This window comes from Macaca mulatta, chromosome 2 (assembly GCF_049350105.2).
Source record: "Macaca mulatta isolate MMU2019108-1 chromosome 2, T2T-MMU8v2.0, whole genome shotgun sequence".
Classification (NCBI taxonomy): domain Eukaryota; kingdom Metazoa; phylum Chordata; class Mammalia; order Primates; family Cercopithecidae; genus Macaca; species Macaca mulatta.
This window is the reverse complement of record NC_133407.1, coordinates 119732503-119745878: the sequence shown is the minus strand read 5'-3', so window position 1 is coordinate 119745878 and position 13376 is coordinate 119732503. Positions and strand designations below refer to the sequence as shown.

At 37.3% G+C, this 13376-nt stretch overlaps 1 protein-coding gene across 1 annotated transcript in view; it reads left to right on the top strand.

Moving 5' to 3' along the window:
• Nucleotides 1-13376, top strand: part of ERC2 (ELKS/RAB6-interacting/CAST family member 2) — a 975448-nt gene that overhangs the window by 297736 nt on the left and 664336 nt on the right. The window contains exon 4 of the mRNA XM_077993178.1: nucleotides 2292-2366. Coding sequence (XP_077849304.1) covers nucleotides 2292-2366 — 75 coding nt within the window. The remainder of the gene's footprint in view (nucleotides 1-2291; nucleotides 2367-13376) is intronic.

Genomic DNA, 13376 nt, shown 5'->3' with positions numbered 1-13376 from the left:
ATAACTTCCTAATTTCTTATTACACTTTACTATTATCTAAGATGTTGAGGTTGTTACATTTATTGTGTCTGTGTGGTAGAAAATGCCATACAATGGGGGGTGCTATTGTGTCTCCCTTCCCAAGTCTGCATTCAGGGATGCCACTTGGGTAGCTTGATATTGGCCATGGTAGGTGCAGGTTTTTAAAATTTCCAGCAGCCCACTGTGCTCACCATATACAACATCTTCATTTGGTAGTGCTGATGCTTGAATGAGACAAGCAGTGCTAGGAACATCACAGATGCTCAAAAAGGACAGCTGCCTTAAGGTCCTTCCTTCAGAAAATCTCTGCCATTTTCAGAGTCCAAAAATGGTAGTGTTGCCAGATGATTGCAGTCCAGTGCCTCTAGAGGGACACAGGATCTCTATTTCTCTATTCATAAATGTTTGGTAATAGTTGACTTCATCCCTTCCCAGGGATATGTTAGGGGAAAAAATATCCTGACTGATGCAAGAGCATTTTGAATAGTTAGGAAGCATAGTTTTCAAATTGGAGGTTAAGAAAGAACTTTGTACAGGGTGGCTGATTTGTGCCAGTGATTAGTTTGAGAAGAAAATATTATTTTCAGATTCCTGGTCCAGAGCTGTAGCATTAACTCCCCTACACTGGTCCTTGGACATGTGCCCTATGGTCCACCTGTAAGATTTCTTGGGCCACTGGCAAATATAATAAGAATAGCATAATAGGATGTGGGCAAAAGATTGCCTGCTTATCTTATCCTGGATAGGACTGTCTTTTATTGTGGGTCTTGAGTGTTCTGATAGCTTTTACATTAATGTGTCCTATCTTTTTTTTGGACAGAATCTCATTCTGTCATAGGCTGGGGTGCAGTGGTGTGGTCTCAGCTCACTGCAACCTCTGTCTCCCTGGCTCAAGTGATCCTCCTGCCTCAGCCTCCCAAGTAGCTGGGATTACAGGCATGCGCCACCATGCTCAGCTAATTTTTGTATTTTTAGTAGAGATGGGATTTCACCGTGTTTGCCAGGATGGTCTCAATCTTCTGACCTCGTGATCCGCCCACCTCGGCCTCCCAAAGTGTTGGGATTACAGGTGTGAGCCACCATGCCTGACCCCATGTCATATCTTTTTGAAGTGACAGTGATAGTAGATGATAGTGGTGGAGGTAGAGTTAATTTTAAATGCCTTTACTTGCAGAAAGCTTGAAATGATATTGATTCTCTTTTTTAACTCCTTTTTTTAAAAAAAGTAAATGTTTGTGATTCAGTGGTTCTGAAAGTCTAGAACTACCCCATGTTGACTCTAAACTGATTTTTGTGGAAGCAGAAGTAAGTATTGATAGAATTATTCCATAGGTGACCTGAATCAGCAGCATGCGTATGTGTGAGCACTTTTGTTTACTCCTGCCAATTTCTCACTCTCCTAAAACTGTTGATAGTTAAGAAAATCCAAGTGTGATCTGAGCACACATTGTCCTTATCTCTCTCTTCTGCTAAGGCAACTTTTCAAAGTCTCAACAGAAGTGTTCTTTTGAGGAGAAGCATATAAAAAGTGACCCTTCAAGATAAAAATTGTAATCGTGGTGTTTGCTTTTTACCTAAATAAATGTTCATCATCGTTACAGGGGTTTTTGGGTCCACATCTGGCTTTAACAATTTTTTTCTCCCCTCTAACACTGTTGATACTAATGCCAATTTTAATTTCTTGGCATCATGATACATAAATATATCACCCACAGATGTGATTTTAAACAAGGACTGAAACTGTAAATTCGGAAGCAAGAGATTCACAGGGTTTCATCAAATCACTCTCAAAAGTGACACAGTTGTACTGAAATGGTTTTAAATTGCTCATTTCAAACCTACCTCGGTAGCAAAATGCCATGCGTGCAGCGGATTTGCAACCACGTTAGTCATTTTCTTTCCTCTGTTTCCTTGCTGTGTTTGTATTGGGAGCACAGAGTAATGTAATTTAGTAAATTATGATTTGATGGCTGGGCATCAGCCCCAGTGTTGAACAGTATTTGGACTATGATTACTTGCTGGCTTTGTCACAGTTGACATTAATTATTGATGGAAGTTTCAGAAATAGCGCATGTGCCAGGAGCTTTTCGCTGGAACGCAGGCTCCAGGCAGGAGGGATGCTAAAGAGTGTGGGGGAAGAGGCACCTGTGGCTTGTTTATGTCTGTGCACAGGGAAACTGGACCCAGCAGGCTGTGTAGTACCTCTATAAAGGTTATGGTATAACGGAAGGATGAACCGTCAGGCTTATTTCTATCGTGTTCCTCCCCAGGAATTGCACCGAAGAAGCCAGCTTCAGCCGGAGCCAGCCAAGACGAAGGCTCTCCAGACTGTCATCGAAATGAAGGTAGGAACTGTGTACTTTTGTCAGAAACAGTTATGCCTTGGGAGTTTGTTCTAACTTGGTGGTGCCTAATATAAACATGAAATGAACCTTGTGTTTTTCTCTAGGCACCCTGCTGGGTGCTTTACTTCTGAAATTTTTTACCTTCCTGGGCACATTTAATTTATTGGCCCTTTAATTAGGATTCCTTTTCTGGGCAAAAGAATAAAGGGCTCAAGAATCCATTGGCTGAAAGGAGCTGGGTTCCTTTGCAAAGCATGTCTAGTCCTAGGGAGGTTTTGTGTGTGTTTTAAAAGTAAAATTTTTAAACTATAATAATTCTTTTCCTCCTATTCACATCACAATAAAAAGCACCTTTGAGAAATTAAGAGTTGGCAAAGGGAAGTTATTTTACATGCAGTGGTATTGTTAAATAATTAAAATTATGCTATCAGCAAAATTTTCAAAATTGAAATACTTTTTAAGAAAAAAACTTTCTTGTGACCCCAGTATTTTCTGCTAACCAAGTCTGGAAGTAATAACACTTTACTAAGTACTTGCAAAGTATCCTATTTAGCTGTGCAGGCATAGAGATACACTGTTTAAAGGAATAGAAAAATCCTTCTGAGAGGATTCAGGACATTTAAGGAATCATGAAGTAAATGAGCAAGGCCAAGTCATGATCTGTGATTAAGAAACTGGTCTAAATGAAACTCAATTTCTTTGCTAGTATCTAGAAATTTGAAAACTTTTTATTTACAGTTTTTGCCAGAAGGGTGCAAATAGTAAAGTATTTATCTCAATAATAAATAATTCTTGATTTAATGTGTTCCATTAAGAAACACTAAGTTTATAACCAAGATGTTTGCAATCTGAAAATTCCATGCTCAAGTTTAACACTCAGGGAGTTTGCTGGTCGCCATGGGCCTGCAAGAGAATTCTAAAGCTTGCTGATAGGATGATGAGTCTTCTCAGTCCTTCTTGCAGCATATGATTTTGAATTATCTGTCCCCAAATTCCCAAGTTTTGAGGGAAAAGAAACTAATATGAGCTCTTGAATTATTGGCATGTGCAATTCTGAGTAGGGATTGTTTTTCTTATTCAATGACAACTTCTTCATCCAAGTGGATTTTTGTGAAAATAGTATAGGTCATTTGCTTTAAAACTATGTGTCCCCCAAATGAGGTTACATGAGTCAAGGCACTCATAATGTATTTGTAGCATCTGGGTTTGAAAAATATATTTGAAGCCACCAAATGCCAATAGGATTAAAAATAATTATTAACCCTGGCTCATCAGTTGTTTTAAACTTATATAATTTAAACATTTTGAAAAGAAACTGAACATTCTACACTGGGGAATGGTAGGCCAGTGGTTCATAATTCAGAGTTTATCCTCACTTCATATTGGAATCAACCCTGATACTTGGTTAAGGCTTAAAAAAAAGAAAAGAAAAAAAAAAAAAGGGAAAATGAAAAGACAAAAGGACAAAAGACTTGATTTTTTTTTTTTCCAAAGGGTGACTCAGTCCCCCTTCCACCCACCTCCACACCCACCTTCCAAGTCAGCACAAATAGTAATGGAGAAGAGGATGTATATATAATCTATTTCCAAATTATCATTTTAAAAAAAAGAGTGAGTTCCCAAGGCCTTTGGAAAAAACAGGAGAAACACCTCTTCTAATGTGGTGGGTAGTTTCCTGGTAAATGTCTCCATACAAAGACAATTGGTACCTTTTTTGTGACTTTTTAAAGTAGAAAAATATGTTTGATCCTAGTTTGTTGTTTCTAGCATTATGTTTTATTATAAAACAAAAAATTATAAATAAAAAACTCAGGTTATCTACATGAGAAGGCAGAGAAACTTGAATTCTAGGGCAAATTCATATCCACATATTATCAGTAAATTGAACCTAGAGTTCTCCTTCTATGGATGGCAATGTTGCTGATTTGTAGGCATAAGGCATTTGTATTTTTAGGACAAATGAAGATCAATATAATTTTCAGGAAACTGATCCTCAGGTTTTTCTGTTGTCTTTTTGGTTGCCTGTTAACTTACAAAAGCACTGCCTTCTGTCTTGTCAACAGAGAAGTCTGGGTCCCATTAGCATCTATCCTCAACATACCTAAATTGAGTTATGGAGGCAGCTGGTAGAGGGTCATCTCAGCTATGTGTATAGCTCAGGCTGGAGGCTGTGATCTCATCTAATTTTGTACATTACACCTCTATGAAATTGGTGGGAATATTGTACAGGCTTTAGAGTTGACTACCAAATCGAACTGACCCTTCAGCCTAGTGAGTGGAACTTGAGACCCTGTTATATTTTAACCCTGGGTAAACATTGGTGTCATCTAGTGCCTTGATAGAATTTAAAATTAAGAAGAGATTTCTTGGCGGGGCGCAGTGGCTCACACCTGTAATCCCAGCACTTTGGGAGGCCGAGGCGGGCAGATCACAAGGTCGGGAGTTTGAGACGAGCCTGACCAACATGGTGAAACCCCGTCTCTAATAAAAATACAAAAATTAGGCCCAGATGCAGTGGCTCACGCCTGTAATCCCAGCACTTTGGAGGCTTAGGTGGGCGGATCACGAGGTCAGGAGATCGAGACCATCCTGGCTAACACGGTGAAACCCCATCTCTACTAAAAAATACAAAAAATCAGCCGGGCGCGGTGGCAGGCGCCTGTAGTCTCAGCTACTCGGGAGGCTGAGGCAGGAGAATGGCGTGACCCCGGGAGGCGGAGCTTGCAGTGAGCCGAGATCTGGCCACTGCACTCCAGCCTGGGCGACAGAGCGAGACTCCATCTAAAAAAAAAAAAAATTTAACCAGGCATGGTGACGGGCACCTGTAATCCCAGCTACTCAGGAGGCAGAGGCAGGAGAATCACTTGAATCTGGGACACGGAGGTTGCAGTTAGCCAAGATCTTGCCACAGAACTCCAGCCTGGGTGACGTTGTGAGACACTGTCTCAAAGAAAAAAAAAAAGAAAGAAGAGATTTCATAGACTAAATTGGGCTCAGAGATTATCCTTATTTGTTTCTTGCTTTTTAGAGGAACTAAGGGTGTGCTTCAACCCCCATTGTCCCCATATACACGCTTTGCATAAACTCACAAAAGACTTTTGTTGTGAAAGTCTGTGAAATCTTGCCTAAATTTAAGCACTATTTAGAACCACAGTCTGGTAGTTCTAGACTTTTGTGTACCCGCCCTGGACTTTGGAGTTGTGAAAATGTGTTTTTCTGGGGTGAACCTTGGGAAATATCATCTGCCTGCGTCAAATTGGGGGCAGTTCTTTTGCAGACATCACATCTACTACCAGCCAGTCGAGCCTGGGAGCTAAAGTTACCTGAATGAAAAATGAAAGGAAGCCAAGTGAATAAAGTTATTTGTAATTTATCTTCTTGCAGGAAGCTTCAACTTTTAATTTTGATCCTGATTTGGTCTGGCAGGTATGTTCCAAGTTTGCACTTAGAACATTGTGTGTGTTTCTTGGAAAATTAGTTTCTTGTAGGTATTGCAGTGCTCCTCCTTCTTTTGCTTTTGTGTCTAAAGATTCTTTACTAAGCTCCTCTTTTCTGCTCTTGTGGATAACTGTCAATAAGAATGGCAGTTAAAAGGCTTGTTTTCTCTTTTTTCTTTCTTTAATGCTAATTCCTTTGAAAGAATGTGTAACTTATTTTTATTATAAATTTGACATGACATAAACATGACATCCAAAAGTTTTACTTTCTTGTGTCATTCATAAAGCCAATTTTTTTTTTTAAGAAAATGAATGACAGTAATGGCAGTTCTTGTCAAATAATCTCAAACCCCTTTTTCATTGTGAGAACTTTTAAGTGAAGGAAAATCTATTTCTAAGTGGCTAAACTCAAAAGGAAATTTATTGGAAAAAAATTTACTGGAAAAAAACAGGGGTATTACTTCGGGCACATCTTGATCCAGAGGCTCAAAAGATGTTAGCAGATCCCATTTTCTCTTATTCCATCCCTTATCTCGTCTTCCTTCATGTGAGCTCTATTTTCAGGCAACCTCTCCCTGCCTGTGAGCAAATGGCTATAGCAGCTCCAACAGTCACAAATGGAAGGGCAGGGAGAATGTTGTGCTTTTTAAAAAATGTAAAAACCCAACCCTTAGAGTAATAATAATTACTGAGATGACACATAAAACTTCACTCCAAACTTAGCAGCTGAGGCTAAAAAGAAAATAAATAGAATTTTCTAGATCTCATTTGCTTAAAACATTAAATGATATTCTTTGGGAAAAACAAACATTTTGCTAGTACAGCAGAAACTATCAGATTTTCAGCAGAATTTATCAAAGAAGACATATATGAGTGACATAAGGGTTTTAGTAAAAGTTTCAGAATATGTGCTTGATTTGGTGAACTTGTTAACTAAAGTGGATTAAGAAGCCAGAGACATAATGTGAAGTTAAAAGTAGTATTTCTGTGGTAATTGAAGTGAGGATTGTGGGTATTTAACTTTCCAGTCCCATGGTCAGCGAGAGCACTTGTGTGCCTTGAGTTGTTCCTCTTGAGTGACATTTGTCCCCACCAGGCTTTTTTTTTTTTATTGGAAGTAAGTAGTAAGCAAAATAAGACTGAGTTCCTCTGAGTTGCTGAAGTGTAAGTGGTACTATTGGTGAAAGAATATGATTTTGCATTCAGGTACAACTTTAATGCAGAGGTTAATTTTTTTGTTATAAAAATAAGACTTTACTTTGTCTTTGTGCCCAGGCAGATAACTGTTGTTTTGCATGGAGCTGACCTGCAGCTGGGTGAAGTTTCACTTAAAAGGTATCTTGATATTTGGTCAAATTTAGCCTGCTTAGTTCCACAAAATATGAAAGGGATATACTGGAACACTGTGAAGTCAAGAACTACTATTTGGCAACTTTCCTGAGTTTCATGTAACTAGGAAGGGGAGAGAGTTCAAAGGCAAACCTAGACTACTGAACACAACCCAATACCCATTGTGAACTTGTCTGAGTCCTGGAATCTGGTCAGGGACACTATGAAGTAGCTGACACTTGTTTGACTGTAGGGCCTACCTAGGTTTATTTCATTCACCTTCTTCTCCCAGGATGCTGTGTTCATATGAAATTTGTGCCAATCCCAGTTTTTCTAGTAAAGCAATTATGATGATGGCTTTTAGGCCTTAAGAGTATGCCCCTGCTCCTTTTATGGCTATTAAAAACAATAACAGCACTAACAACAACAGTGCCACCTGCACCAGCAGTAATACCCAATGACAACAACATCACTACCACACATGAAGGCTACAGCACTTGATGTGCAATAAACCTGTGAATAGGCACAGTTATCTCCATTTCACAGATGAGAAAGCTATGGGTTACAGAGGATAAGCAACCTGCCCATGGTCCTGCAGCTAGTCAGATTGGCAGCTGAGATTTGAACATAAGTTTCCCCTCAAAGCTCTTGTGCTCTTTACTCCTTCTTTCTGCCTTTACTAAAGATAGGCCATAGGTTCAAATGTTTTTTCTTTCAATATTTACTTTGGAAATTGTGCCTTGAGGTTTGCATCCTAGAATGGGTAGAGGCAGCTCATGAGAGATGGAGTGGCTTATGTGATATTTTTGGAAAGGTGCAGAGCTGTACTTTGTGTTAAAAGGTAAAACTCATTCTTTTTACATGTATGTGTTATCATGGCTCCAAATAGGGCTCCAAATATGTATGTTACAGCCAACATATGCCCTGTTTCTCCCCCTGCATTTTAAGTCATGCTCTGAAGTCTTTTTTTAATAGCCTGGTGTGATAACTTGTTCAAACTTGTAAAGGACTGCATGTTTTGATGTGCAGTGTGCATTTACAATATTAGAATTATCCTTTAGCTTATTTTTTTTTTCCTTGGGAAATTTCTTTACCTTCTCATTTTCCAACTGGAACCCCCAATATAAAACAACAACAAACCCCTTTATCTCATTTAACTATTTGCCTTAAATAATGGGCAAAATGTGAGTTTTAAGTGATGGTCAAGTCAAATGTTAGCTCTGGATGATACATGGTTGTCACTTAGAAGCAAGTAAGATATTTTTTTAGAAGCAAGTAAGATTTTTTTTTAGAAGATGAGAATTCTTTCCCTTTCCTCCCAAACTCTTCTTATGATGTATTTGACTCTAAATGTTTGACTAAATGTTGACAGTCAATAATTCCTGCTATTACCCAGGTTAGTTTTTGTGAATCTAACTGCTGAAGTTGAATCATAAGCACCAGGGTTTACTGAGCAACTATTTTGTGTGCAGCACCATGGTGAGGCTTTCAGAAAAACTGAGCTTGAAGTCTTTAAGGATCTAATGGAATGAAGTACATAAACCAGGTTATAAAGTGACTTAAGAAGGGCAAATGAGCTATGAGGAGTCAAAGGATATCAAATAAGAGAAGAACATAGAATGCTTTCTGGAGGAGGTAGCATTTGGAGAGAGCCTTGAAAAACTGGTATGATTTTGGTAAAGGGAAATATGGTTTATAAACAGCGGAAACTATAAGAGCCACGAGTCTAGTAAGTATAAGGAGTGTCTTTGGAAGAGCAAATCATTCAGTTTGGTTGAGAGAAGACATTGTAAGTTTAAAAACTGTGGTAGATCACATTAAACCAGTAGAAAAAGAAGGTAGAGAGAAAGAAATAGTAAACATAAAAGCTAACATTAAATAAATAGAGAATAAACATATACTAGAGAGGAGCACCAAAGCTAAATGCTGTTTCTTTGAAGAGATTAACAAAAATAACAAATCCTGGTTAGAATCATCAAGAAGAGTAGAGACAGCAAAAATAATCAATATCAGGGATGAAGGGAGGCATCACTATAAATCTTATTAACATTAAAAATATGAGAGGATTTTATTAGCAACTTTATGATAAATGAAAAAATTCTTTTAAAAACACAACTTGTCAAAACTTGCTTAAGAAGAAATAGAATATCTGAGTAGTCTTATATATTAAATGAAATGATTCTATAATTTAAAATCTTACCACCAAACTAAAAACCTAAAAACCCAAACCAAACAGAAACAATTAGAGGCCCAGATGGCTTTTTTCAGTGAATTGTACCAAATGTTTGAAGAGGAAATGAAATCAATCGTACAGAAACTCTTCCAGAATAGAAAAAGAGGGAGCATTTCCCATCTTGTTTTATGAGGCCAGCATATGTTTGATATTCATACCCAGCAAATATATTACAAAAAAGGAAAATTACAAGCAATCTCCTGAGTAAACACTGATGATAGAAAATATCCTAGTGAATTGAACTCAATGACAAATAAATGACATGACCAAGTGGTGTTTATTTTAGGAATGTAAAGTTGGACTGATATTTGGCTATCAATCATGTTAGCCACTATATTAAGATGATAAAGGAGAAAATGAGTATAATTCATAGGTACAGAAAAAGCATTTGATAAATGCAACATCCATCCCTGGCCCCCAAAAATGTTTGTAAGAAACTCGGAAGTAGAGGATTTTCTTAATCTAATAAGAATAGTTACAAGAAAGCTTTAGGTAATATCATGTTCAATGGTAAAATGTTGAAAGCTTTCTCTATGATATAAGGAATAAGACAATATGCCAGTTACCATCACTTCTTTTTTTTTATACTTTAAGTTCTAGGGTACATGTGCACAATGTGCAGGTTTGTTACATATATATACATGTGCCATGTTGGTGTGCTGCACCCATTAACTCATCATTTACATTAGGTATATCTCCTAATGCTATCCCTCCCCCGTACTCCCTCCCCACAATAGAACCCAGTGTGTGATGTTCCGCTTCCTGTGTCCAAATGATCTCATTGTTCAATTCCCACCTATGAGTGAGAACATGTGGTATTTGGTTTTCTGTTCTTGCGATAGTTTGCTGAGAATGATGGTTTCCAGCTGCATCCATGTCACTACAAAGGACACAAACTCATCCTTTTTTATGGCTGCATAGTATTCCATGGTGTATATGTGTCACATTTTCTTAATCCAGTCTGTCACTGATGGACATTTGGGTTGATTCCAAGTCTTTGCTATTGTGAATAGTGCTGCAATAAACATACGTGTGCATGTGTCTTTATAGCAGCATGACTTGTCATCCTTTGGGTATATCCCCGGTAATGGGATGGCTGGGTCAAATGGTAATTCTAGTTCTAGATCTTTGAGGAATTGCCACACTGTTTTCCACAATGGTTGAACTAGTTTACAGTCCCACCAACAGTGTAAAAGTGTTCCTATTCCTCCACATCCTCTCCAGCACCTGTTGTTTCCTGATTTTTTGATTGCCATTCTAACTGGTGTGAGATGGTATCTCATTGTGGTTTTGATTTACATTTCTCTGATGGCGAGTGATGATGAGCATTTTTTCTTGTGTCTGTTGGCTGTATGAATGTCTTCTTTTGAGAAGTGTCTGTTCATATCCTTTGCCCACTTTTTGATGGGGTTGTTTGTTTTTTTCTTGTAAATTTGATTGAGTTCTTTATAGGTTCTGGATATTAGCCCTTTGTCAGATGAGCAGATTGCACAAATTTTCTCCCATTCTGTAGGTTGCCTGTTCACTCTGATGGAAATTTCTTTTGCTGTGCAGAAGGTCTTTAGTTTAATTAGATCCCATTTGTCAATTTTGGCTTTTGTTGCCGTCGCTTTTGGTATTTTAGACATGAAGTCCTTGCCCATGCCTGTGTCCTGAATGGTATTCCCTAAGTTTTCTTCTAGGGTTTTTATGGTTTTAGGTCTAACATTTAAGTCTCTAATCCATCTTGAATTAATTTTCATATAAGGAGTAAGGAAAGGATCCAGTTTCAGCTTTCTACTTATGGCTAGCCAATTTTCCCAGCACCATTTATTAAATAGGGAATCCTTTCCCCATTTCTTGTTTTTGTCAGGTTTGTCAAAGATCAGATGGCTGTAGATGTGTGGTATTATTTCTGAGAGCTCTGTTCTGTTCCATTGGTCTCTATCTCTGTTTTGGTACCAGTACCATGCTGTTTTGGTTACTGTAGCCTTGTAGTGTAGTTTGAAGTCAGGTAGTGTGATACCTCCAGCTTTGTTCTTTTGGCTTAGGATTGTCTTGGCAATGCAGGATCTTTTTTGGTTCCATATGAACTTTAAAGCAGTTTTTTCCAATTCTGTGAAGAAAGTCATTGGTAGCTTAATGGGGATGGCATTGAATCTGTAAATTACCTTGGGCAGTATGGCCATTTTCACAATATTGATTCTTCCTATCCATGAGCATGGTATGTTCTTCCCTTTGTTTGTGTCCTCTTTTATTTCACTGAGCAGTGGTTTGTAGTTCTCCTTGAAGAGGTCCTTTACATCCCTTGTAAGTTGGATTCCTAGGTATTTTATTCTTTTTGTAGCAATTGGCTCTCTGTTTGTCTGTTCCTGGTGTGTAAGAATGCTTGTGATTTTTGCAAGACTAATAAAGAAGAAAAGAGAGAAGAATCAAACAGATGCAATAAAAAATGATGAAGGGGATATCACTACCGACCCCATAGAAATACAAACTACCATCAGAGAATACTATAAACACATCTACGGTTACCATCACTTCTATTCGATAATGTTATGGACATCCTAGGTATAAAAATTAGAAAGAAAATAAATAAAACCAATTTTATTCACAAGTACCTTAATTGTGTCTGTAGAAAATATCAGTGAATCCATATATACAATATTAGATTAGTAAATACATTTAGCCAAATGGCTGGCCAGTATTTTAAAATGAATCTTATTTCTACATACTAGTTATAAACAATTAAGATATGAAATTGAGAAAACAATATCACTTACACTGGTATTAAAAAACCCCAAAGATATAAGAGCAAGTCTAACAATGGCTATACAAGACCTAATTTAAATGAAAAGGTACAAAACATAACTAAATGTAGATAACTAAAAGTTTTAAACAAGTGAAACAGCTGTCAGCAGTAGGGTAGATAAAACAGTAATGGAATATTCATGCAATGAAATGCGATATGGCAATGAGAAGGACCAAGCTATTGTCATATGCAATAGCATAAATGAATACTACCCCCAAAATAAAGTTGAAAGAAGCCAGCCACAAAAGAACATATATAATATATGTTCCCAAAACAAGCTAAACTAATTGGTAGTATTAGATGTCTGTATAGTAATTAATTTGAAGAAGAGGAGGGAAAAGTGAATGTTGGGAGGGCCAGGAAGGAGGTATCTGAAGTACAGGTAATATTCTTTTTCCATTATATTCTGTTTTGTGATCTGGTTGGCCCAGATGTGTTTACTTGATCACAATTCATCATTCTGAAAACCTATGATTTGGGTTCTTTCTAATATTATATTAATACTTTAATTAAAATGTTCCTTTAAAAATAAAGGAAAAATAATTCATCAATAAAAAGATAATTCAATTATAAAACTGGGCAAAGGATTTAATTAGACATTTCTCCAAAGAAGAATACAAATGGCCAATAAGGACATAAAAAATACTCAACATCATTTGTCATTAGGTAAATGCCAATCAAAACCAGCATTACATGCAACTTCTCCCATACTAGGATGGCTAAAATACAAAAGACAGACAATAATGAGTGTTGGGGAGGATGTGGAAAAATTAGAACTCTCATATGTTGATGGTGGGAACATAAAATGGTAAAGCCCACTTTGGAAAACTGTTTAGCAGTTCCTCAAAATATTAAACATAGAGTTACCACATGACCTAGAAATTTCACTTGTAGGCACACACCCAACAGAATTGAAAACATATGTCCACACAAAACACTGTTCACAAATGTTCATGCTACCATTATTTATAATAGCAAAATGCAAAAACAACCCAAATGTCTATCATCTGATATATGAAGAGACAAAATAAAGTATATCCACATAGTAGAATATTATTCATCAGTAAAAAGTAATAAAGTACTGATATATGCTGTAACATGGATGAATCTTGAAAACATTATGCTAAGTGAAAGAAGTCAGTCAGAAAAGGCCGCGTATTATATGATATTATTAATTAAATGTCCAATATAGGCAAATTAGGGACAAAAGGTGGATTAGTGAT